At 62.4% G+C, this 26,167-nt stretch overlaps 1 protein-coding gene across 32 annotated transcripts in view; it reads right to left on the bottom strand.

Moving 5' to 3' along the window:
* The window catches only part of MEGF6 (multiple EGF like domains 6), a 123,240-nt gene that overhangs the window by 22,029 nt on the left and 75,044 nt on the right, over nucleotides 1-26,167 (bottom strand). For 19 of the 32 annotated variants that reach the window (XM_077978631.1, XM_077978538.1, XM_077978549.1 and 16 more), the window contains exons 5-11: nucleotides 16,379-16,501; nucleotides 5,714-5,839; nucleotides 4,797-4,919; nucleotides 2,568-2,690; nucleotides 2,110-2,247; nucleotides 1,333-1,452; nucleotides 572-694 (exon numbers count right to left, since the gene is read on the bottom strand). In XM_077978631.1, the coding sequence (XP_077834757.1) occupies nucleotides 572-694; nucleotides 1,333-1,452; nucleotides 2,110-2,247; nucleotides 2,568-2,690; nucleotides 4,797-4,919; nucleotides 5,714-5,839; nucleotides 16,379-16,501 (876 nt within the window). Of the gene's footprint in view, nucleotides 1-571; nucleotides 695-1,332; nucleotides 1,453-2,109; nucleotides 2,248-2,567; nucleotides 2,691-4,796; nucleotides 4,920-5,713; nucleotides 5,840-16,378; nucleotides 16,502-23,282; nucleotides 23,629-26,167 lie in introns of those variants that run through there. The other 13 variants (XM_077978651.1, XM_077978654.1, XM_077978675.1 and 10 more) reach the window with 4 other exon arrangements.

Here is a 26,167-nt window from a genome sequence, read left to right as displayed (position 1 = left end):
CCCCAGCGACTCCCCGGCGGGTAGGGCTGGGCCTGAGCCCCACCCCAGGGCCCCTGCCACCGTCCTACTGCCTCCACTACCCCCACCTCCTCAGCCTGGTCCCGGGGTCATCCCAGCTGCACCCGACCCTCCTTCTCAGGACAGAAGGCTCTGGGCCCTGAGGACCTGAATCCTGCCCCTCTGCCCCCAGGCTCATCCCAGCTCTAAGGACTCTGGGGCCTAGAGGGGTAGAGGTGGGAGCAGCTGCCATCAGTCCCAGGGACATCACCTTAGGTCTTGGTGCCTTCTCTCACCTGGTCAGGACAGGTGCTGGGCTGCAGGAGGATGCCTGTCTCACCAGCTTCCCCCACCCCACTGTCCTCAATCCCCACATGGCCCTCAGAAGAGGCAGGACCCCAGTGGGTCCCCAGGGGCCCAAGAGCCTCTGAGGTGGTGTTGGCCCAGAGAGGCCAGGGGACAAAGGACCCCAGGCAGGTGGGGGTGGGGCGGGCTAGGCCTGCGGGATGCAGGGTCAGCTGGGGCAAACTCGAGAAGGCAGAGGCCGGTGCTCCTCGGAGGGCGGGAGACTCACGGCTGCAGCCCCTACGGTCCTCGTGCAGCCGGTAGCCGGCCTCGCAGGAGCACTGGAAGGAGCCGGCCAGGTTGGTGCAGTGGTGCTCGCAGCCACCACGGCTGGAGGCGCACTCGTCCACATCTGCGGGTGACCCGGGGCCGCTGAGGCCTGTGCTCCCAGGTGGGGAACCAGGGAGGCTCCTGCCCACCCAGTCCTATTTGCAGGACTGAAGCCCTGGTGGCCCTGCCAGAGGTGAGTGGCTCATCTCTTGAACCAGCCAGTAAAACTCACCCCCAGCCACAGCGGCCACTCTGGCCACCCTCCCACCCCAGGGTCAGAGCCATGGCAGACACCTGCTAGAGGGGCCAGGCTGGGCGGGGCCAGCCAGGCAGCAGCCAGGGGGACAGGCCCAGCTCCAGGAGAGAGCAGCCAGTGACCTCAGGCCAGAGGGAGGGAGGGGGCAGGTCAGCACAGCCCTGCATGTAGCCAGGCAGGTCAGCACAGCCATGCACACAGCAGGCACTCCACCAATACCCAGAGCCCTGCATTCAGCAGGCACCCAACCAATATCCACAGTCCTGCATGCAGCGGGCACTCAGCCAACACCCACAGCCCTGCATGCAGCAGGTGCTCAACCAGAACCCACAGCCCCGCAGCAGGGCACAGAGCAGGCTGACCCCATGCCCACCATGGGGGGACCAGAGCCAGCCCCGTGTCCTTCCTTAGGGCGGCCCTGCTCCCAGGCCACCCCAGCTGTGCAGTGGCAGGGCAATGCTCACCCTCACAGCTGCAGCCATCGGCACTGAGCCGGTAGCCGGCGTAGCAGCCGCACTCGTACCCGCCAGGGTTGTTGGTGCACACCTGCTGGCAGCACGGGCTGTCTGCACAGTCGTCAACATCTGTGGGCACACACCACGGGCCCCCTGGTACCAGGCACCTGCACGTGCACACGCTCCCACCCACACACAACTGCATGCAACTGCATACAACCACACACAACCCATGTGCCCTACTGCATGTGCACTTGCCCACAGTCTCACGCGTGCACACCTAAATAATGGCACCTGCAGACAATCGCACCCACCACAAAATCGCACCCACGCACATGCATGTTCCTGGTCCCGCATACACAGACACACACAGGACACATGTCACAGCCCCGGGGCCACCCGCCTGTCTGCTGGGAACAAGGTGTTGGGACTGGGGCTAGAGGGTGGGGACTCCATCTGAGAGTCAGGGTCTGGGGTGTGACTCCCAGGACACTGGGTCCTTCCCAGGTGATGGGGCGGTACTGAGGAGGTGCTGACGGGGTAAGGGGGTGCCATGACCGTGGGTATGGGCCCTGCAGGCTGATGTGGGCACCTAGGGTCTTTCCTGGCCAGGGTGCTGCCTCTGTCAGGTCTGCCCTACCACCCCGCCTGGGCCCAGGTAGCCAGACCAGGACTCAGGGAGACAGAAGAGGACCTCCAAGTCATGGCATGGAACTGATCCCAGACCCAGGGCAGCAGCAGGTCCCTGGAGGGGGGTGTGGGCATCTGGGAGGAGCCAGTGCGCACCGATGCAGGTCCTCTGATCTGTGTCCAGCTCATAGCCACGGGGACAGGTGCACAGTGGCCCAGTACTAGTGTGGCTGCAGCCATGGGAGCAGCCACCGTTGTTGGCCTCACAGCTGTTCACAATTTCCATCTCGATCCCTGCCATGAGACCAGCCACGCGGGATGTGGGATGGCGGCTAGGATGACCACCACCTACCTTGGTTCCCCCCACCTCCACCCAGCAGCCAGCCTCGGGTCCGGGGACACCCGTGGGAAGCAGCAACATGGAGCTCCCAGGCCTTGTCGGGTCTGGGACTCCCTGCCCTCCCTCGACCCTGTGCCCACCAAGGGCTCATACGCAGGGCTGCCCCTGATTGACAAGGAAGCTCTTTGTTCTTCGACCAAAGCAGGCCGTGGGGTCCTGGGGAGTGGCATGGCCATCCCGGGCACCTTCAACCTGTTGCCGACTGCACACTCACGGTAGCACTGCCGGCCATCAGCGCCCAGCTCGTAGCCCGCGTGACACACACACTTGAAGGACCCCTGGGTGTTGAGGCAGCCATGGGCACACTGGGCCAGCCCTGCGGCACATTCGTCCACATCTGGAGGGGAGAGACCACGGGGAGGACTCAGAGGTGCCAGGAAGGGCCTTTGCACGGGGCCAGTGGAAGATAGCGCACAGCCCACTGACACGCAGGGCCTGTGGCTACATGACACAGGCATTCAAGGCCAATCCCACTGTCCCTGACGACCACTGGTCACAGCCCTGCAGGTCCCCTGGGATGAAGAAGTTGGGTCTCACGCTAAGTCCACTGAGTGACCAGGTGCCATTACCCAAGCAACACTTTCCTGGTATCAGTGAAGACATGGAACCACACACCACGACACCCCGTGGCCATCCAGCAGGTGCTGGTGATATGGTCTGGCTGTGTCCCCACCCAAATCTCACCTGGAATTGTAGCTCCCACAATTCCCACGTGTGGTGGGAGGAACCCAGTGGGAGGTGACTGAATCATGGGGGCGGGTCTGTCCTGTGCTGTTCTCATGATAGTGAATGAGTCTCATGAGATCTGATGGTTTTAAAAATGGGGGTTTCCCTGCACAAGCGCTCTCTTTTCCTACCGCTATCAACGTAAGGTGTGACTTGCTCCTCCTGGCCTTCCGCCATGACTGTGAGGCCTCCCCAAGTCATGTGGAACTGTAAGTCCATTAAACCTCTTTCTTTAGTAAATTGCTCAGTCTTGGGTATGTCTTTATTGGCAGCATGAAAATGGACTAATACCCTTGGAAACTGACCACTGCCTGGTCTGGACACACCCTGCTGCCTCAGAGACTCACCCTGTGGACCCCCAGGGTGGCGGCAACCAAATCGCTCCCCAAGGCCGCTTGACCCAGGGAAGAGTCAGGAACACCCAGACGTGCAGGGAGGGGTTAACAAATAAACGTTCCCCAGCCATGCTGCAGAGGGTGGTGTGGTGTGGCAGTGGGTTCCAAACAATGGCACCTGCCTGCGACCCGACTCTAAACAAGCACATTCACAAACAGCCTCAGCAAAGAGGCAGAAGCCCACCCCACACGTCCAGGTGTTTCCTGGGCTCAGCAACAACGTCTCCTTTCTTCTTTAGTTCTATTTTACTATTATTATTTTATTTATTTATTTTTAGACAGGGTCTCGTTCTGTCACCTAGGCTGTAGCGCAGTGGTGCAATCATGGCTCACTGTAGCCTCAACCTCCTGGGCTCAAGTGATTCTCCTGCCTCAGCCTCCCGAGTAGCCGGGACTCCTGCCTCAGCCTCCCGAGTAGCCGGGACTCCTGCCTCAGCCTCCCGAGTAGCCGGGACTCCTGCCTCAGCCTCCCAAGTAGCTGGGGCCACAGGTGTGCACCACCATGCTCAGCTAGTTGGGTTTTATTATTTTTTTTGTAGATACGGGGATCTCACTATGTTGTCCAGGCTGGTCTTGAACTCCTAAACTCAAGTGATCTGCCCACCTCGGCCTCCCAAAGTCCTAGGATTACAGGTGTGAGCCACCATGCCTGGACTTTTTTTTTTTTTTTTTTAAAGAGAGAGAGAATCTTGCTTTGCCACCCAGGCTAGAGTACAGTGGCGCGATCATAGCTCACTGCAGCCTTGACTGCCTGGGCTCAAGTGATCCTCCTGCCTCAGATTCCTGAGTAGCTAGGACTCCAGACAGCACCACCACACCTGGCTAATTTTTTTTTATTATTGTTTAGAGACAGGGTCTCGCCACGTTGCCCAGGCTGGTCTTGAGCAACTGGGCTTAAATGATGCTCCCTCCTCGGCCTCCCAAAGTGTTGGGATTACAGGTGTGAGCCACCATGCCTGGCTCATTCCTTTTCTCTTATTCATCTCTTTGGTGTTCCTGCCAGGCAGGCACTACTTAGGAAATACAATAGTTTAAAAACTATAAGCAACACTTGGGCTCCGTGGTGCACTTCTGGTGAAAGGAGCCTCGGGCTGGGAGCACCCTTGGCGAGCCTTCCTACCGTCGCCCCTCAGCCCCCAGCAGGGGAGATGAGACCGTCACGTCCCAGGTCCCCCAAGGGGAGCAAGGCAGGGCCAGCCCTGCTCCCAAAGGGCCTGGTCCCATGGGAGGCCACAGCCCCAGAGTTAGACACAGGTCCCTTCATAGTGCCTGGGTGTGCTTTCTGACCCTGGGTGGGGCAGAGCAGGGGAGGGGCGTCCTACCTTCACAGGCCTTGCGGTCCGCTGCCAGCTGATAGCCTGCGTGGCACTCACAGTGGGCAAGGCCCCTGACCACCTGGCACCTGTGCATGCAGCCGCCATTCCTGTCAGCACACGGGCTTCTCCCTGCAGCCACGGACCCAAGGAGGGGGTTGGGGAGAGGGGATCCCAGTGGCTGCAGGGCACCTGCCCCAAGGCTTCTTGTGAGACCCCCCTCACCCAGTGCTCTCCCCACTCTGTGCTCCAGGCTGATGGGCTGGGCAGTGGGTCTCCCTCCTCCCCGGTGCGGGAAGCCCCCAAGATGCCAAGAAGACTCTGCAGTCTCAGGACAAGGCCAGCCAGCCCAGGTCAACCGCAGCCCAGGCCAGCTCCTCCCACCACCCTTCTCTGTCCAGATGCTGGCGCTGACACCAGGGCGGTGGCCCCCCAGCTCTGTGACTCCAGCCCCTTCATGCCCATACTAGGGAGGACCCTAGAGGCCAGGTGGGGGCATTCTCTCAGCACCTGCCCACCCACAGCCCCCATTTCCATATTCTGGAGGACCGCTGAGCCTGCCCCACCGTCACCATCAGCAAAGCCCCCTCCTTCCATGAAGTCCTGAGGACTCAGAGCAAAGTGCCAAACCAGGCCTGGCCCGCCTCCTCCTCCCAGGGGCAGCAAGCCTCAGGTGGGCACCTATGGAAGTGAGGCAGCCCCCATCAGGTGGGCACCTACAGTAGTGAGGCGGCTCCCATCCTGAGCTTCCTGGCCCCAGATGTGCCACCCTGGGGCACAGCCTAATGGGCTGGGCCATGGCCTACCAGGCCTTTCAGCAGCTTGGGGGCCTCCTGAAGACCCACTTCCTCTAGCAGCCCAGGCAAGGCAGCTCATCCTGCCTCCACCCCCAGGTCCTCCATCCCTCCCAGGCTGGCTGCACTCACGGACACAGCGCCTGCCGTCCTCCTGGAGCTGGAACCCGGGCCGGCACTGGCAGCGATGCCGAGTGATCGTGAGCTGGACACAGTGGTGCTGGCAGCCGCCATTGCCCAGGGCACAGGAGTTAATGGCTGGGGACACGGAGAGGACCCCAGGTCAGCCCAAGAGGACACCTGGCCAACAGTCTGTCCCCAGCTGGCATGGAGTAAGGAGTGGCATGGCCACTTCCTCCTGCTGTAGGACCCCTCCCAGGCACTCCGAGCCCCTCCGCCTTTTCATCTCCACCGTCAGACGCTGCCTCCTGCCCAGCCCACAAGCCTGGTTTTGCCTTCTCTGCCGCAGACAGAATCCTCAGGCCCGCGAGGGATTCACTGGACCCTCCAGCCCCGGCCTGCTCGAGGGCTGGACACAGAAGGGGGCCCCACCCAGACAGAAGCCCAGCACCCCCCAGCACAGAACACTAAGCGCCAGGGGTCTCTGAGAAGCTGCAAGTAAGGGCTCAGTGCCCCAGCAAGCTGCATCTCCCTGGAGGAGGCTGCAGGCTGGCAGGCGGTGACTGAGACCCAGGCATCTCACCACCGTGGTCCTTAGGCCAGGGTGGAGGCAGGTGTGGGGATGCCATGGACAGTTGCCATGGGCCGTAGGCTTGGCCCCCAGTTCCCAAGGGACCAGTACAGCTCCTACCCACCCCAGGCCAGGCCACACCTCACGGCTGACCCCATGCAGTGCCCACGCTCTCATTCCTCCGTGCGCATTCCTGCAGGGCATGGGCTGTGGGGTCAGGTTGACTCAGCGGGTGCCTGTACCCAGTGGATGGATGGGGCTGTGCCCTGAGCTGGCCCAGGGACGGGGGGAGAAGGTGCTGGGCCAGGCTGGGCACCCAGGGTGGGCACTAGACCTCTGCCAGAAGCTGCAGCCAGCCCCTTGGCGGGGGTTTGGTTACTGTCATGTCTCTGGCAGTCGCCTTGTGGTTAGGGAGGGAGTCAGCCCCAAGCTCAGAGGGAAGCCGCAAGAATGTGCTGTTGCCTGTGCCCGGGCAGGGGACGCCGTCTGCCCAGGCCTGTGCCCAAAGCAATCCCGAACCCCATTACCAAAGCGCCAAGACTCTCGGAGCGGGGAGGCTTTTTTGAGATGCCGCCTCCTCTGGGGCACCTCCTGGGGGGCTGCCAACATCCCTGGGAGTCGGCTGGGCCCGGGGCCAAGACTGGGGAACCCATCTACTGTTGCTGCATGGTGGATGGGAAGCCCGGCACCACGGAGGGGAGGGCAGTCAGAGGTCAACGGAGCAGGCAACGGCTGGAGCAGTGGAGTTGCCTCTGGGCCCTGAGAAGGCCCCTCAGAGCAAGTTGGCTTAAAAACCCCACCTTGCTCGCCGTACCTGTCTCCCACAGGGGAGCAGGCGCTGAGGGTCCCCTCCTAGGGCAGAGCCAGCCTTGGGAGGCTGTTGGGGGTTGCGGTGATGGCTCTGTCTCCCGCCCTACGTGGCCCTGACACGTGCAGGCTGTGGGGAGCCCAGGGCAGAACGCAGGTAAGCCTGTCTGCCTCCGAGCCCCGAGCCCCATCCACTTAACTGCCCAGACAAGATGGGAGCTGTCCTGGCCCCCAGGCCCAGCCTGCCTCACCTGAGACAGCTCTGCTGAAGCTACTACCGTGGCTCCAGGGGACTTTGAACAAGGCCTGGGCCGGCCCCGCCTTCCCGGGGGGCCCTGTTTATTGTGTTCACCACAGCAACAACACCCCTGTCTGGAACACGTAATAGGAAACAGACCCCTCCTGGCAGGCCAGGCAGGCACAGGGGGCACAGAGCCCATGGCAGGGAAGCTGGGCCATCAGGACCCAGGCACCACAAGGACCCAGGAGGCTGTGGCAGGGCTGGGAAAGAGGCTTCTCGTCAGCCCCTCCAGACAGGCAGAGACCCGAGATGTACCCAGGGACCACCAGGCATGGCGCCCACTGAAGCCCACCAGGGCGGGGGGTCAGAGGCAGGGATCCCCCCAGAGCCCATCCTCTTGCTGCTCTCCACACAGTTCTAACACCCCAGATGCTCCCAAGCTGTGCACAGCCGGGAGCCAAGCCCAGTGTCATCGCATATATCCCGTGCCACAGATTCCCGGAAAGCCGAACCAGGCAGATTTTCACCAGCGCTGGGACATGCAGCTCGGGAACGGCCACCCCTGCATGGCCCGTGCCCAGCACTGCTGGGGATGTGTCCAGAACCCTTGGGACACTGAGACCCGGCTGCAAAACACACAGCCCAGCCACCCCTGCCCAGGCCACAGCCAAAGACTGGCACCTGCTACAGCCCTGCAAAGCGGACCAAGCTCAGACCCGGCAAAGCTGAGTGTGTCCATCAGACACGGACTGGGGATTTGCCTCCCGGGGGGGAAGACCCTCCCTGTCTGTGCTCCACAGCCCTCACCTGGCTCGCCTGTGGACAGACGCGGGCTTGACGGCAAGCCCTACTGTGTCTTTCGCTTCTTTAATACTGAAGTGGTGTTTTCTCAAAGGAAAAAATCCCCACCCAGTGAGAGTTTGATGGTCAGTGTGCGTCATCACACCGGGTGCTTTGGCGATCCTGCCCAACGTTTCCGTCCCTTCCTGACTCTGGAGTCTTGTTCTGCCAAGACCTAACTTCAGTCCTCGCCCACTTCCAGATTAGATGCAACTGACTGTTGCTGGGGGATACTCTGTAATGAATGGAATGCGTCCTCCCTAAAATAATCCTATGTTGGAGCCTTAATCCCCAAGGTGAATGTATTTGGAGATAGAGTCTCTGAGAGGGAATAGGGTGGGGCCCTGACCAGATACGATTAGTGTCCTTGAAGGAAAAGACCCAGAGCACTCTCTCCATTATGGCAGCCAGAGCTGCCTGGGTCACCCTAACTCCCTAGTTTACCAATTCTAGGAGACATCACTCCAGCCCAGGCACATGCAGGTCCACTCGGGCTAGGGTGCAATGCCAACCTCTGCCAGCAGGAGGTGGCACCACCCAGGATTCTGGCACGTGTGAGGCTGGAGCTCTGCAAAGGTAAAGGGGCCTCCTTCCGCCTGATCCAGCTTGGTCTCTGCTGGAGGCGCAGTGTCCTGGGCGGCGGATGGAACAGAGGGTGGGGCATCAGTGGCCAGGCCCAGCCTCTGAGCTCGTTGGCTGACTGAGAGCTGAGGCAGGGGCTGGATGTGGGCCCACCAGCTCTTCTGCCCAAGCCTCCAAACCCAGCCCAGTGGTTTCGAGGCCAGCTCTCCAGGGTGGTTCTGGTCCCTGCTGGTTTCACGGGGCTTATAATTACTGCCCTCAGATTGGGGTGGTTTCTAGGCCTTGAGTCTCCTGCCACATGTGGTCAGTGGTCACCCGCAGCCCTGCCTTCTAGGAAGCCCTCTGCTGGGGACACGGCCAGGATGGCAGGCTGGGGTGCGTGTTCATCCCCCAGCTCCTCTCCAGGCGGCCCTGCCCTCCTGCCCTGTACACCTGCCCCATCCCCTGCCCTCTCAATGGGGTCTCCTTGTGGCACAGGGCACTACTGACTCACAGCCTGTGAGAGTGGCTGTCCTCATCCACACGCCAAGGGGTCTGAGCCCATGATGTCACCCCAACAACACAGAGTACCAGGCAGACACTGACCCTTCAGCATGGCCACCAGGCATCCAGAGACGGAGCAGGGAAGGAAACACCCACCATCCCCCTCCATGGGCCAGGCTAAGCTGACCCCACAGCTCACACTGCAGCAAGGCCCCCACCCCCGCCCAGGGCCAGCCAGATCGTCCTGCCCAGCGCCCGCCTTTCTGGGTGGTCAGCTGGGCCCATGCTTGGCTGCAGTGGTCCAGACCCACTGGCCAAGGTGACAGGTGGGTCCCTAGAGACAAGTGCTAGCAGCATCCTATTGGCCTACCAGGGACACCGGGTGATTTAGGGAGTGGCGGGCGGCAGCTGGACCACACACGTGGAATGAAGGCGGCCAGACGGCAGGCGCCAACAGGGGCACTCCAGGGTGGGAGCTGCAGGGCGCACCGTGGGCACCCAATGCCCGCAGCACCTGCACCACCACATGTGCCTACTCACTGCTGAGTGTCAGCTCTGACCTGCCCTCGTGAGGGAGGCCCCGACCCACGGCTGCGTGAGCATCACACTGGTTCAGCTTCTTCAGAGCATTTAGGAAGGTGGCTTCCTTGTCACCAGAGCCCTGGGAGGGCAGGCCTGGTCTGTATCGTCAGGACAGCAACCGACTCCCTAAGCAGTACCTGGCACCAGCACACCGGGCGGCGGTCAGAGGGGAGCAAGGCGGCCAGCCCTGGCCCTTCACCACAGCTGAAGGCATGGCCCAGGCCTCTCCTATCACTCCTCCCTGCCCCCACACGAGCCCTGACTCAGCCCCTTCTGCTGGTTTCACCTCCTTTTGCTCCCGACTCTTACCCTGGCAGGGCAGCGGCTCCCCTTCCCACTGCAGCAAGGCAGCCCCCAGCCCGAGCGCCCCACCTTCCTGCTGGGTTTCTGAACCCAGATGGCCTCTCTGGGTTGGGGTGCAACCATCCCACACCCCCACCCCTGTACCCAAGCACCCCACTCTGCCTCAGCCAGCACCTCTAGACTCAGGCAAGGCCACAAGAGGCCCCCTTCCCATGTGCGGAAGCCCAGGGTGGTCTCCTGGACTGAGGGGGCTGCCCATCAGCTGCTCCTCCCCTGTCTCCTACTGGCTGGGCCCAGGCCAGCCTCTCGAAGCCATAAGGCTGGAGAGGCAGACTCCCAGTTTGCAACTGCAGTCCACGTTGGATTTTTCAGGTCCTGGGTCTGCACACGTGTGCTCTGAGGAGCAGCCCGGAGCTCACACACTTGAGCTGCCTGCCAGCAGCCTCCTCTGGGCCGGGCCTCCCCTCCAAGAAGGAACCAAGGGGCCAGGTGGGGGGTCTATGCAGCCTCTCACTGCCGTGATGGGGAGACCCAGGCCCGGGGAGGGAAGTCTGCCCCAGGGCACACAGCACACCCATGGCAGAGCCAGGTGGGGAGGCAGGGCCGGGAGTCCTTCCCCAGCCGTGTGCACATGAGTCCATCTAACTCTGGGGGACACAGGCAGGGGGTGGCCAGGCCACCAGGGGGTGACAACAGAGTCCCCTCCCCCACAGTGTTCAGCCCAAAGGCCTGATGGGCATGGGCTGAGATGGGGAGGACAGAGGGCCCACCTCTTCCCTGGGGTTGCACAGGGCGTTTCATCTGGAGGGACCTCTGCTGGTTGAGCCAGTGACATCTGTGACCCTTAGACAGGCCCTGGGAGTGCTGCTCGACCCAGGGGACATAAGGGAACAGCCATGTCCAAGGCTACGGTCCAGAGGGCAGCCAGGCCGCCTCCAGGAGCACGGGTGGGCATCGTGCCGGCTCAGAGCACCCCAGGTACATGGAGGCGGAGGCCTCCAGTGCAGTGTTAGACCACATGGGAGCTGCTCCCTCTCTGGGTGTTGCACGCTGGCACTCTGCAGGGTGTCATGGAAAACCAAGAATGGAAAACCAGACACTCGGGCCAGACCACTGCTCCCCACACCACCGGGGAGGCAAGGGCGGGCTCAGGCTCAGGGACTGAGAATAAGAAGCAGGTGTGGCCCCGCCCTTGGGCCTCACTAGGCCCTGCTCTTCCCACCCCAGAGACTGGATGCCCTGGGCAATACGGCACACCAGGACTGGGCGGCCAGGGCAATGGGGCACACCAGGACTGGGCGGCCAGGGCAATGGGGCACACCAGGACTGGGCGGCCAGGGCTGGGGAACGGGGACCCACACTCTCGCAACGTGGGAGCCAATGGCAAAGTCCTTCCTGTAGATTCTCACTTTTGAGAGGGGAACCCTTTTGGTGTCTGATTTCCATAAGATCATCTAGAAGGCAGGGAGGGGTAGAGGTTGTACCTTTCCTGCCCTCTCTCTGCCTCAGAGGCAAGTTCAAGTGTGTTTCAAGGCCCCTCTGGAGTGTTTTAAGGCCCCCTTCAGATACAGCCTCCTCTGGAGCCTTCCCAGATTGCTCCGGGCCCTGAAGGTGTCAGCACCCTGAGAGCTCTGGCCCCAGGCTGGGGAAGGAAGGGCGGATCTTTGGGCAGCTTCTCCACCAGCCTCTCTGCAAGCCTCACTCCAAGCTGCTAGTGGGGAGTCCAACTGCAGGGCCTCAAGCCTGTGGGGCATGTTCCTTGTCCCCTAGCAAAGCCCCAGGAGGGGTCACAGCACCCTCCCAGCCAGGATGACCCTGGCAAGCCCAGGGGAGGGGCTCCGCAGCAGCTCCAGGTTCCAGTCGAGCAGCCCGCCCACAGCTGATGGGAGAGGCCACTCCTGCCGACGGAGGCCTGGGCAGAGGGTGCCAGTGTGAATCTGAAGATGCCCCCACACCGAGGCAGGAAGGCGAGGCAGTGGAGGGTGAAGGGTTCCAAACTCCCCAGGGGCCAGAAATCCAGCCCTACCCCCATCAAGCCCTCACAGAGTCCAGGCAGCCTGGCACAGACTGGGTGGGCAGTGTCCTCTGACAGGCCCAGGCTGAGCTGCCGCAGGAGACCCCCCTCAGGGCAGCCCTTGGCCAGGAGCTGAGATGCCACAACACCCTCCCCATCCCAGGCCGGCGTCTCAGGCCCACACCCTGGCCGGGTCCTCAGCAACAAGAAGGGGCTTGAGACGGTGAGGCAGCCCTCAAACAAACATGCCTGGCTTTGCCTGGGAAGTGGCCCCCAGAGGACTCCAGCCCCACTCTAGAAGCTTCTCAGGCCCCCACAGAGAGCAGCTCCCGGTGGGCCCAGGCTGACAAACCCATGCCAATCCTGGAAACTCCTGGGAGACCGAGGAACCGGCCCCGCCCCTGCAGGTGTCAGCTCCCAGAAACTCGCCATCTGTTATCCCCCACCCACAGAGGCAAAGCCTTTGTGGCATCCCTCTCACACAGAAGCCACCATGGGCAAGGGACGAGGGGGGACAACATGCCCCAGATAGTGCCAGGAAGGGGGTCTGGATGGTGCCCAGGCAGGGTGGCCTAGGAATGGGGCTAGTCTTCACGTGTCCCCAGGCCAGGGGTGCCCAGGCCACCACCAGGGACTTTAGGGAGAGGAAGGCATTTCTCTAACTCAACTCAGCCAAAGGCTACTGGGACCCAAGTCACTCTTGCTGTCAAAGCGAGGGTCACCACTTGTTCCCAGGGGGTGAAACATCCAGCATCTTCCGTAGCGAAACAGATGCATCACAGCTCCGGGGCTGTATTTCCTGAAGCTTCGGTGTAAAGGCCTTGCTGGGAGTCGCAGTCAAATGAAAGAGCAGGTGCACTCCAAGGTGACCACTCTGCGTCCAGCAGACCCAAGTAGGTGAACGCACTTAGGTGACAGGCTGGCATGCAGGCGAGTCTCACCTGGGCCCTCCATGGAGCGAGGAGGCCAGGAGCCCGGCACCAGCCCTGGAGAAGGCTGTGGAGGCACCGGGAGCCCACCACTCACACAGGGGGCACCCTGGGAGGTGACGGCCAGACGGGCCCCGAGGTCCCAGGAGCCTCCTGCCAGGCCGTGCAGGCCCTGCCCAGGGGCCCTGGCATCTGCCGGAGAAAACCTTTAAAATGGGCGAGTACCGCAAATTAAGACTTCTGGGGCCCCAAGTGTGCAGACATCCCCAGGACAGCCTCCTAGGAGGCAAATCCCAGAAGGCCCGGCTACAGGAGGAGGCTCCAGCCGAGTGAGTGACGGGCGGGTGGGCAGTGGGATGTGGTGGGTGGGGTGGTCCCTGTCCCTTTTGAGGGTTTCAGGGAAGGTCACCATCACATAGATGGTGAAAACAAAGCCTAGGAGAGTGAGTGTTCCAAGGCCCCCACTCACAGTAGGAGGCCAGGAGAGGGGATTAGAGGCCAGGAGAGGGGATTAGAGGCCAGGAGAGGGGATTAGAGGCCAGGAGAGGGGACTGGAGGCCAGGAGAGGGGATTAGAGGCCAGGAGAGGGGATTAGAGGCCAGGAGAGGGGACTGGAGGCCAGGAGAGGGGATTAGAGGCCAGGAGAGGGGACTAGAGGCCAGGAGAGGGGACTAGAGGCCAGGAGAGGGGACTAGAGGCCAGGAGAGGGGACTAGAGGCCAGGAGAGGGGATTAGAGGCCAGGAGAGGGGACTGGAGGCCAGGAGAGGGGACTGGAGGCCAGGAGAGGGGAGTAGAGGCCAGGAGAGGGGATTAGAGGCCAGGAGAGGGGACTAGAGGCCAGGAGAGGGGAGTAGAGGCCAGGAGAGGGGACTAGAGGCCAGGAGAGGGGAGTAGAGGCCAGGAGAGGGGATTAGAGGCCAGGAGAGGGGAGTAGAGGCCAGGAGAGGGGACTAGAGGCCAGGAGAGGGGACTAGAGGCCAGGAGAGGGGACTAGAGGCCAGGAGAGGGGACTGGAGGCCAGGAGAGGGGATTAGAGGCCAGGAGAGGGGACTAGAGGCCAGGAGAGGGGACTAGAGGCCAGGAGAGGGGATTAGAGGCCAGGAGAGGGGATTAGAGGCCAGGAGAGGGGAGTAGAGGCCAGGAGAGGGGAGTAGAGGCCAGGAGAGGGGATTAGAGGCCAGGAGAGGGGAGTAGAGGCCAGGAGAGGGGAGTAGAGGCCAGGAGAGGGGATTAGAGGCCAGGAGAGGGGACTAGAGGCCAGGAGAGGGGACTAGAGGCCAGGAGAGGGGACTAGAGGCCAGGAGAGGGGATTAGAGGCCAGGAGAGGGGACTGGAGGCCAGGAGAGGGGACTGGAGGCCAGGAGAGGGGATTGGAGGCCAGGAGAGGGGACTGGAGGCCAGGAGAGGGGACTGGAGGCCAGGAGAGGGGATTAGAGGCCAGGAGAGGGGACTAGAGGCCAGGAGAGGGGAGTAGAGGCCAGGAGAGGGGAGTAGAGGCCAGGAGAGGGGATTAGAGGCCAGGAGAGGGGATTAGAGGCCAGGAGAGGGGAGTAGAGGCCAGGAGAGGGGAGTAGAGGCCAGGAGAGGGGATTAGAGGCCAGGAGAGGGGAGTAGAGGCCAGGAGAGGGGAGTAGAGGCCAGGAGAGGGGATTAGAGGCCAGGAGAGGGGATTAGAGGCCAGGAGAGGGGACTAGAGGCCAGGAGAGGGGACTAGAGGCCAGGAGAGGGGAGTAGAGGCCAGGAGAGGGGATTAGAGGCCAGGAGAGGGGACTAGAGGCCAGGAGAGGGGACTAGAGGCCAGGAGAGGGGAGTAGAGGCCAGGAGAGGGGATTAGAGGTCAGGAGAGGGGATTAGAGGCCAGGAGAGGGGACTAGAGGCCAGGAGAGGGGAGTAGAGGCCAGGAGAGGGGACTAGAGGCCAGGAGAGGGGACTGGAGGCCAGGAGAGGGGAGTAGAGGCCAGGAGAGGCCCCACCGGCTGACACCTGGACTGCCCTTCTACAAGGAAGACCCTGCCTGAGAGGAGGGTCCAGAAAAGGACATGTGCCCCAAGAGCTGCCTCTTCCAGGGGGCCTGAGGGGACTGGGGGGTGCAAGGCTAAAGTGCCCCAGGCTCCCAGAAGTCCCCGCAGGGCGGCGGGCGGGGGCCGCACCCCATCTCCGTTGTCCTGAAGTACATCACAACATTCCTGCATCTGTTTCTACTTTCAGACCCAGGGAAACTTTGCAGAGCCGCTGCCTGGATCCCCACGGCGGCCGGGACATGTGAGTGTGTGCGGGGGGGCCCCCGGGGCTGGCAGGCCGCCCTGCCACATCGCAGGCAGGACCAGGAGGGAGGCTCCTCGGAGCCGGCCTGGGCCCTGCTCCGGGCCTCCAAGGCAGAAAGAAGGGGCGTCCTGACCCCAGTCACCCAGAGAACGACCCCCCATGCCTTCCAGACAGAGGCCAGCGAAAGGGTCAGTCCTGTCCTTGCTTGGGGCGCCTGTGTCCAGAGCCAGCCAGGAGCGGGGGCACCAAAGGGTGAGGGTGGCTGACTGTGTACTTACTCTTCACCCCAGATTCCTGGGCTCCAGTCCCCTGCTCAGCCCTGTGCCGGTTCCTCGGGGCCTGGCACCTCCCCTCCTTCCCTCTTACCTTCCCTCCCTGCGGCCACAGTTCCTGTCCCTGACACCTCCTCCAGCCCATTCCCACATCCAAGAGACCCCGCAGAGGAAGCTGAGGGCCAGGGTCCCACTTCTCGGTCACCCCTACCCCACCTGCCACAGCCCACACCCTCCAGGCTCCCCAAGGATGGGCAGGGATCACCTGGGCCCACAAAGCCCGGCTCTGCAGGTGAAGGGTGGCCTCATGCAGCCCCTGCCCTGGACCAGGCCTCCTCGGCCAGCCTCCCCCGCCACCTAGTGAGCAACCCAGGCCTCCCTCGAATCAAATCTAAGGGACATCACAACCAGTCCAGGTCCCTGCTGATCAACCACGGCAGCTTCTGTTGCAGAGAATCTTTAATAGGATCTCCACCCACGGGCTCACTCCCCAGTCCACCAAGAGAGGCCTCAGCATCACAGCGAGGCTTACTGTGGCTGCAGAGGGTTTGCAGCTGGGGTTATGGGGACCCGGCAACTTGGCGCTCGGTCCCTTTCCTGGCCTGAGCCTGGGGCAAGGTGCGGCCAGGATTCCATAGAGCCACGCTCCACAGGAAGGAGCCACCGCCAGAGCAGCCTCTGCTTCTCCATGTCCACAGCCACCCTCTCAGGCCAGGCCCGGGCACACCCCAGAAGGCAGGGATGGCCGAAGCCAGGAGCCCAGGCAGGGTCTCCAGGCGACACTCACCCAGGCAGGTCCTGCTGTCAGTGTGGAGCCGGAAGCCGGGCTTGCACTCACAGAGGTAGGAGCCCAGGGTGTTCACGCAGCGCTGCTGGCAGCCACCGTTGTGGGTTCGGCATTCGTCCACATCTGGGCAGGAATGGGGAAGGGTCAGCAGCTGGGCACCCGCGCCTTCCTGCCTTGCCGACACAGCCCCCCAGGTGCCGGGGGCCCAGACCCAGGACCCCCCTGTGCCTCGAGGGCACCATCCCTGAGGCCCTCATCCACACCTGCCGGAGCCGGAGCAGAGGAGGCAGGGTCTGCGCTCCCACCTTGGACACCTGCTCAGGAAGGAAGAGCCACCGCCTCGAGGGCCGGCCGGAAGGTGGGGAGCAGCAGAGGGCTCCAGGGACAGGCTGGGCCCCTAGCGCCTTTCAAGACTGAACCTGTAGCACACGCGGTTTTCTTAAGTCCAAATCCACAAAGTGCTTCCTGGGCAGTGTCAACCACTTCACCAGGACCCACAAGTCCCCAAAAAAGAAACTGACAGCTTTTGAGATGGCCATGCCCAGGCTGTGGGGGGAAGTCTGAGCAATGGGAGGGAAGGAGAGGACGTGCTGGCTTGAAGAGTGTCCCCACAGTTCATGGCCATCTGGAGGCTCCCAGTGAGGCCTTGTCTGGAAACACGGTCTTTGCAGCTGTCCTAAGTTCAGGCTCCAGATGAGATTGTTCCAGATGAGGGTGGGCCCTAAATCCAATGCCCGTGTCCCGACAAGAGACACTCAGAGAGGGCCATGTGAAGACCAGGCAGAGACTGTGGTGACGAGGCCACAGACTAAGGACGGCCAGAAGGAAGAGGCCAGGAAGGTCCTCTCTACAGGTTCACAGGGAGCGTGACCCCGTGGACACCCTGGGTTCAGAATCCTGGCCTCCAGATAGTCAAAAAAGAAACTTCTATTGTTTGCAGCCACCCTGTTTGCAGTGTTTATTCCAGCAGCCCTGGGAAACCAATGCAGCTGGGGTCAGCCTGGGCCCCCCACACCCACAGGCTCCCCATGCAAGCACCCAGAAGGGCAGCTCCACCACATCCCAGGGCAGGAGGCCCCGCTGTGCCAGTGCCCTCCCCTGTGAAGTGCCACCCACCATCCCAGAGCAGCCCAGACCCCGTCAGACCCTCCCTTCCAGACTTAGCTGAGGCCCCACTCAAAGGCGGGAGAGGGGAATAGGAGAGCAGGAAGGGGTCGAGGGCAGTCTGGTCCTGAGGACTCTCCATGCATCTGCACTGCCTGGACTTCCACAGCCTGGGGACTGGCCAAGGGGAGCAGAGCAGCCACCCAAGGCCACAGACACCTCGCAGGACCCTTGTCCCCCCAGCTGCTTACAAAGCCCCCTGAATAAGCATGGCTGAAGAGAACAGGGAGGGATCCAAGGGCAGGTCCACTTTTGAGAGGAAGCCTCCTACCACAGGACACCTGGGCCCACCTGCTTCTATCCCCAGCCCCGTGGCACAGGCCATAGGGAAAGTGCTGGCTGGAAGCCCAAAGGTGCAGTAGGACCCCCAGAATGCACCACGAGCTGAGAGCCGGTGGTGCTCCAGGCATCCTCCCCCTGATACCCTGCCAGGGCTGGAGACCCAGGGGGCTGCACCCAGGCCCATCACCACCCTCGGCAGAAACGCAGCAGGAAAGCACAGATGTGGAGATGGCTTTGGGCTGCCCAGCCTCTCATCCCACCCTCCAGGCCCACGTCGCCAAGCTGGGCCTCAGGGGAATCCAGGCAGCGATCGAGGCAAACAGAACAGAGCAGACAGGCAGGAGGCCACAGGCTTCCTGGACACCTGTGTGTGCAGCCAGTGGGCTAACCTGGGTCAGAAGCCCTGCAGCTGCTGGGCTCCTGCCAGCTGGCCAGAGCGCCCAGCACACAGCGGCTCTCAGAGGAGAAGCCAGTGGCGGGCACAGATGGAGCTGTGCAGCCTCAGCACTGCCCAGAGAACACGCCGTGACCCCCACTGGAGAGACTTCCAGAAGCACTCCAGGAGGACTCTCCTAAGGGGTCCGGGGCCTCTGGGCACGGCGGAAGCTTTGGAAGTGCCAGTAGTGCCCCGGCCAGAGAGGCCAAGGCTAACATGAGGGAGAGACCGCGTGGGCCATATACACAGCATGGACCAACTACAGGAGGTGCCAGGAGAGGAGGGCAAGAGCCCAGTACCCAGGTCAGGGCAGACACGGGCATCACCCCAGGCACCGCAGTCCACGCCTGCTACTCAGGCCAGGTGACGCTTTTTTTTTTTTTTTTTTTTTTTAGACAGAGTCTTGCTCTGTCGCCCAGGCTGGAGTGCAGTGGTGTGATCTTGGGTCACTGCAACCTCCGCCTCCTGGGTTCAAGCGATTCCCCTGCCTCAGCCTCCTGAGTAGCTGGGATTACAGGCACCCGCTACCACGCCCGGCTAATTTTTGTATTTTTAATAGAGACAGGGTTTCACCATGCTGGCCAGGCTGGTCTCAAACTCCTGACCTCAGGTGATCCGCCAGCCTTGGCTTCCCAAAGTGTGGGGATTACAGGTGTGAGCCACCACGCCCAGCCCAGGTGACACCTTTTATCCAACAACCTCACCCACCCCGCAGCCGGGTTCACAGCTCTGAAGAGAGGGAGGGGCCTCTGAGAGCCGCCAAGGAGTCACCATGGGGAGAAAGACAAACACGTGCTCTTCCGGAAGCTCTGAGCCGAGGGTCTGGGGCCCTCTGGCCAGGGTGACAATGGAGGACCTGCCCGCTGTCCTTGCCTTGAGAGGGAAGGCAACATTCAGTTCAAAATGCCACCGGCAGACTCCCTCTGGGCATGGCCTCGCTGAGAGAAAATGTTATGATTTCAAACGACAAGTCCTCGACCGCATGGGAAACATGGCGAGCCTGATCCCTCACTTCCAGGGGCTACACAGAGCCGAGGCTCTCTAATTCTGCTTAACAATCACCAGGTCCATGATCGGCTGTGACCACCAGGCCTTCCCACCACCAGTTCCCACCCACGGTCCTCGTGAAAACGCCCGCCTTCGGGACTAAATCTTAAAACTCCGGCATCGGAGCACTGTTGACAGCTAGCTGCAAGCGGCCAGCGCCAGCACACACCAAGAAGCTCTTCAGGGCTGTCCCCAAGCCTGAGTCCACGGATGACACCCACCCACCAGGCTGTGCCCACCACTTATGGAAACCCTGCTGCCCATCCACGCTCTGAGAATGTGCCTGCAACCCAGAGATGACACCAACAGCCCCAGGAGGCCGGGGTCTCTGCCTGGGACCTCCAGAGCCATCCACTCCCTGCACAAGCTACACCCACTCTGGGGAGACCCCCAGGGTCCCTAAGCCCTGAGGCTGCCTCCCAGAGGGGGCTGCAAATGAGACCAGGAACCCTCTCCACCTGCACCATGAAGTCATCAGTGCAACCTTCACAAAGGCCAGGATGGTTTCCAGGAAGAAGCTTGAAAGCAAAGGGTTAACCAGGCCCCCAACAGTGCCCCAAAGAAGCTCGAGGGACAGAGGGACCTGGTGCCCTCCAATGAGAGTCAGCTGGGGGGCAGACTCATGCCCAATGGGCAGGGCAGGGTGGGTGGCACCCACCTGAAGGGCTCAGGAAGGAGGCCCTTTCCCCCTGAGCTCAGATCCCTTCATCCAAGGCCCCCGAGAGGGGGAAAAGTAATGATGTAAGTGTCCTCCTGCTATGTGGACAGGAACAGTGGGACTCCAGCATCCCCGCAGGGCTCGGCCCCACCTCTCTCAGCCCCTAGTCCCTCCAGAAATTCCACGCTCCTTCTGAAAATGCACAGGCCCAGGTCGGCTAGGCCAAGCCCTTCTCACCCTAGCCGCACCGTCTCGTAGTGGCAGGGGGCTGTGGTGATGGAGACAGGGTTGGGGGGGGGGAGCTGAAGCACACCCAGGCTTCCGGTGCCTGCTGTTTGCTGTCAGCCAGGATCAGCTTCCAGACACAGCGAGCCAGCTCAAGGGTGAAGGATTTGGGGCCTCCCACTTGGACGACAGAGGCCTACAGGGACAGGCACTTGGCCAGACAACCTCCTGCCGGGGTCCCCTCCACTCTGAGATCTCGGCCCCTTTGAACTGAGCAAATCGCCTTAATAGAAATGAGTTTTGCTCAGAAAGTAAGGCAGGAACACGTCATCCAAACCCTTTCCGCCCCACTCCCAAGGCACCCCACGTGATGGCAGGGCTGAGCTGTTCTCAGATGGCTGCAAGGACCCCGCAGGTGCTGAGCTGGTGACCCTGGCTGCGGCTGTGACCTGAAGAGCCATAGGTACAGTGGCCTTTCAGGACAATGTGGTCAGCTGAATAACGAACATCCCCCAGAGATGTCCACATCCTCATCCCCAGACCCTCATCTGGCAGAGGGACCTACCTTTACAGATGGGACTGAGTTGAGGATCTGGGATGGGAGGTTATCCTGGCATATCCAGGTGGGCCCAACGTGATCACAAGGTCCTTATAAGAGGGAGGCAGGAGGGTCAGAGGGTGGGGAGGAGGAGATGTGAGCATGGAAGCAGAGGTCAGAGGGAGGCAGGGATTGGCAGGTGTGTGCTGTAGGCTTTGAGGATGGAGGAGGGGCCACAAGACCAGGAACGCGTGCGGCCTCTACAGGTTGAAAGGGGCAAGAGACAGACTCCTCCTAGAGCCTCCAGAAGGAGCACAGCCCTGCCCACACCTTGATTTTAGCCCACTTTGGACTGGGCCTCGCAGGACTGTCAGGTAATAAATCCATGCTGTCCTAAGCACTGAGTGTATGGTTATTTGTTACCGCACCCACGGGACACAACTGCAGAGCACATCACTGTCGTCTCAGGAGTCACAGAGACTCAGACCATCTGGGCTGGAAATTGGGGCTCCCAGTGCCAGCTCTGGCAGCCCAGCCCCCTGGCTCCTGTGCCCTCTGTGGGGCTGGTCGCACAGCCAGGTTCACGGGAGCTGCTTGCCCTGCAGAAGCTGGCTCCCTGGGTTCCCTCCTCTGCAGACCTGTGCTCCAGGACCAGCCCGTGCCACCTACACACAGACCGTGCTGCCCACTGAGCCCCGCAGTGGGACCAGGGACCCCAGGAAGCACTGGCCCCCGAGACTCAGAGGCCAGTATGAGGGCCTGAGCCTGAGCTGGGCAGGGCCCCAGCAAAGGCCGAAAGGAGCTTGGAGGCCCCTACGAGTCAGGCAACAAAACCTGCTCATTCCAGTGACAACGGCCCAGCCTGGAGGCAAATCCACTGTCCCTGCCCAGTCCCAGGTCAAGCCCCACACGGGGAAGGTGGCATGCCAGACAGGCCCCAGACAGCTGCGACATGAACCTGGGGGGAGCCATCTGGTGGGAGACAAGTGGGCTCAGAGAGCAGCTATTTTAAGGAACAGCTGGGCCAGGATCCTGCTGCTGCCCTCGGCTAGATACGAGGCTATGGACTTTGGCAGCCTCACAACAGAACCGTCAGCACACTGGCACACGGTGACACGGCTGTGCCAACACAGGCTGGTTCACCGGGAGACTGGTGCGACCTGTAGCGTCTACCAGGCTGGGGAGTGGAGGAGCCTCAGGGAGCCCACGGGGCCCCCAGCGACCATGACCCACGTCCCACAGCTCCCAGCCCAGGACTACAAAGGCAAATGGACAGGCATGGCTGGGCTGCCTCGAACCAGCTGCCTCTGCAGAAACCACCCAAGACATATTCCTTCTGAAGCCCGCCGGGACTCACAGGAAACTTAGAGGGCTCGGGCCCCTGCCAGAAAGCTCCGCTCAGGGCAGTTATCAAGTTCCAAGCCCTGCTTTGTCCCCCACACATGCCATGGGATCCTCACCCCTAGGGAGCACACACCATTACCTACGGGCCCTTCTCCTTCTCCCCCCGCAAAGCTGGAGCATGCCTGGACCAGGACAGGGGCTCCCAGCTCTGGAGAGCCCAGCAACACCCAGCCAGAGGCCTTGGATGCTACCCAGTCGCAAGGCATTTTGTGCCACTGTGGGTGGACCTGGCCTTGGCTGAGCCACCCAGCCGGAAGGCTGCCTACCCAGCGAAGATAGAGCCTGGACCCCCCCGGGCCAAGTGACCAAGACAGGGATGAAGGAAGCCTTTGCCACACTGAGGGCGTGGTGCTTAGTCCTTCAGGCAGGACGGAAGCAGAGGCTCGGACCAGCACTGGAAACAGCTGAGGAGGGGTGATGTCTCTGAGGAGGCATTTCAGGGCCCCCACCAGCCACTGCCTACCCCCAGATAATGCAGCTGATGACTCACTGGGAGCTGCACACGCCACAAGCCCTCCTCCAATTCCCGAGGGTGCCCAGCTCCAAGCTCTGTGGATCCCGGGGAGTTCAAAGCAACCACGTGGAGGCAGGCAGGCCCAGTGCGGGCCCCAGATCCCAGCTGCAGAGAAAGGCATGATGGAAAGAGGGCAGCGCTGTAACCTGCTTCCCAGGTCACCAGGGTCCTCAGTTGCCCATGCCTGTGGGGCTCCAGGAAGAACGGCACCTGCCACATTCACAGACAGGACCCCAAAGGGGCTGAGCTCTGGGGACCCTGGGGACTCAGCTCCCGGGGTCCCAAAGGGCCTTTCTCTCCAGCCTGCCTTTTCACTTGACCTGCCAAAACGCCAGTGCCATGGGGAGCGGGGGACCCTGCTCCCACAGACAAACACAGGGGATGTTTTTCTTTCCTCCGGTCAAGGGACCCGGCCGTTAGCAGTCTCTGCCGACAGCCCTGAGAGGGGACGGGGGTGTCCGACTTCTCAGCGCCCACGGGCCCTGTCCCAGAAGCAGGGCACTGCCCCGCCCTGCTCCCTTCAGCCTAGCTGGCAGCGCCCTGGCGCAAACTTTAAAAAGAGGAAACAAAGGGAGCACGCCCGGGAGAAGGCGCCCTGGCCCCGCCCGCCCCTGCCCAGGCTCGCCCGGCGCCCACCTGGCCTCTGGTCACCGGCGCTCACGGGGTAGCCGGCCTGGCCCAGGTGGCACGGGTAGCAGCCCCTCCAGAGGTAGCGGTAGTGCGTGCCCGCGACGCGCGCCAGGCCCCCCAGGAGCCCAAGGCACCACAGCGCGGCCAGCCTGCGGTCCCGGGACGTCACCATGGCCGGGTAGGCCAGCGGGCGGGAGGGCACGAGGACCAGCCGCGCTGCGCCCTAAGCCGGCGGCCGGGCGACGGGGCAGGCGGCTCGGGGTGGTTCTGGGTTCCGGGCGGGTGCGCAAGCCGAGCCCGGGGATCCGCTCCGCTCCGCTCGGCGCCGCCCGGGAGCCGCTGTGGGCCCGGCGCGCCCCGCCCCTCGCCTTTAAGTTCTCAGCTTTCCCTCCGCCCCCGCAGGTAAACGCCAAGTCCGTGGACGCCCGAGGGGGCCGCCTGGCCCCGCCCCCAGCCCCACCCCCAGCCCCGCCCAGCCTGCCCCAGGGGGCCGCGGCGGCCCGCCCGCCCCGCGCATTCCAGAGTGCGCGCTCCCGGACCCGGATACAGATGGGGACCTAGGCACAAACCCAGGCATCCACATGCGACCCACAGACACAGGCACACAGACTCACGTGTGCAAACATGCACACAGGAGGTACACAGACACGCACGGACATACGCACAGGCACACACATGCACAAACATGTGTGTTCTTGGAGCCAACACGGAAAAGAAGCCAAAGCAGCAAAGGGAGCTGTCCTGGCCAGGCGTTGTGAGGGTGGGGCCTGCAGAGCGGCTGGTGGGGCTGAACTCTGACAAGGGTGGGGAAGATGGGGAACGGGCCTGAAACTGCAGCACCAATGTGGAAACACGGGGGCTGAGACAGCCCCAGTCCCCAGTCCCCACCTCCAGTGCCTGCTCTGTCCTGCCCTCCCCTGGCCCAGGGCCCGTACTTGGAGGGACCCTGGCATCCCTGCCGCAGGTGGTGATGGACAGAGAGCAGGGAGAACTTGCCCGCAGGGTAGCCAGCAGTGGCCAGGTGTCAGGCTGCAAAGGCCATGGAGGTGCTTCCCACCCCAGAGCCCTGGATCCCCATGCTCCTCGAGGGCGTAGCCTGGGGGAGGCAGTCCTCCTAGGGTCGGCAACAGAAGGAACCACATATTAGAGCCTCGTCCAGCACTTAATCTCTGCAGGAGAGCCAGGGCTGTGATTCCGGCTTGGACCAGAGTTCCCCGAGCCCCCCATCCTCTCTGAGCCCCTTCTTGCACCTATCCTTGGGGGGTCACTGGGCTCCCACTGCTAGCCTCCATGGAGATGGAAGAGATTTGACCAGCAAGCTGGGGTGCTCAATGACCCTCAGCAGTGATCCCTGCCTGGGTGCAGCCCAGCACCACCTCCAGCACTGGCGGTGAGGGTCCACAAAAGGACTGTGCGCCCGCCCACACTGTTCCCAGCCTTTCCAGGAAGGCCCAAAAATCTCCCTCCGAAAGGCAAGAGAAGCGTCCCTGGAGCTCAGCCTGTCCCCAGAGACACAGCCTGTGTCTCCTCTCACAGGACAATAGGTGAGCAGTGGGCACAAAGCCACGTGACTGGGGCCACTGCAGAGACAGAAAGCTTGGGGACATCTTCCAGCTGTCAGGAAGGAGGGTTCATGCTCCCTGGGCCAGCAGGCCCTGTATCTGGGCAAGCCCGGGTCAGGAGCAGAGCCGCGGGCAGAGCTGCGGGGAAGGACTGCCAACCTCAGCTGCAGCTGCCATGCCAGGCCCCGGGTTCTGGAGACACAGCACCATCCTCACCATTCCCTGCAGGGGAGGGCTACTGTCCCCATTTTAGAGGTGAGGAAATTGAGGCCCAGACAGACCAGGATGCTGTCCTCAGGTCAAATTCAATTGAGCAGGACTCCAGCCCGGGCAACTCAGGGAAGCAGACAGCCCATCCCAGCAGAGCCTCCAGCCTCCACCTTCTCTCCACTCCCCACTACAGCCAGGGGCCTGCCTGCCAGCCGAGACCCACACCTCAGAAGCCTGCCCAGTGCTAAGACGTGGCAGAGAGCAGTCTCTGCTGATCCAAGGCACCTGGGAGCAAGGGCTGAGGGGCCACCCTTGAGCACGTGGGAAAGAAGAGGCCCCACCCAGTCCCAGCCTGTCTCACCTTGCCCCGTCCTGTCCGCCATCCAGGGGACAGCCCGCCCCCTCGGCCCCCAACACTCTGCAGAAACGGGCCTGCCTGGGCCCTGCCTGTCTGCGGGGCCTCCTAGGGAGCCCCTCCCGTCAGCCTCTGAGCCCTGGCTATGAGCAGCCTCCGTCAATCTCACGGATAGACAGGCTGACGGGTCGGTTTGAAGGTGCCTTCCACGCAGGGCGACATCATTTATGACCGTAATGTGCATCCCATTGCCAACGGCTCACCAGCAAGTGCCAACGGAAGCTCGAGGGTCCCGCCCTCCACAGCCACAGTCCAACAGGGCCTCAGTCCAGCAGTTTCCATGGAGGTGGGGGCCAGGCTTGAGAGGGGTACAGGGGAAGACATTAGAGGCCAGGCCTGCAAGGGCATGGGCCGCAGAGGCAGCATCCATCCTCCGGGAGGTGCACAACCGGCCACCCTGCAAGCTCTCCCTGGTGTCTGTACCTCTCCGCCTGCTGCAGGACGGGGCCCAGTACTCGGCAGGAGCCTGGGCAACAGAATCCCTGCACCTCTGACTCCAGTCACCCTCACCAACAGGCGACGGGGCTGGGGTCCTCCATCAGCACCCCATCTGGGGAAGGTCCCTCAAGAGGCCCTCGAAGGCTGTCTCCCAGCTCATGCAGGCCCCACTCTGACACCCTCCAGACTCCGGGGTCATGGGAGGAGGAAGAAATCCACAGGAAGCGGGAAGCACCAGCCGCACCCTCAGGATCCCACGCTGTCCC

Source organism: Macaca mulatta, chromosome 1, assembly GCF_049350105.2.
Source record: "Macaca mulatta isolate MMU2019108-1 chromosome 1, T2T-MMU8v2.0, whole genome shotgun sequence".
In the NCBI taxonomy this organism is placed as follows: Eukaryota; Metazoa; Chordata; class Mammalia; order Primates; family Cercopithecidae; genus Macaca; species Macaca mulatta.
Note: the sequence above shows the minus strand (reverse complement) of the source record. Positions and strands in the feature narration are given on the sequence as shown.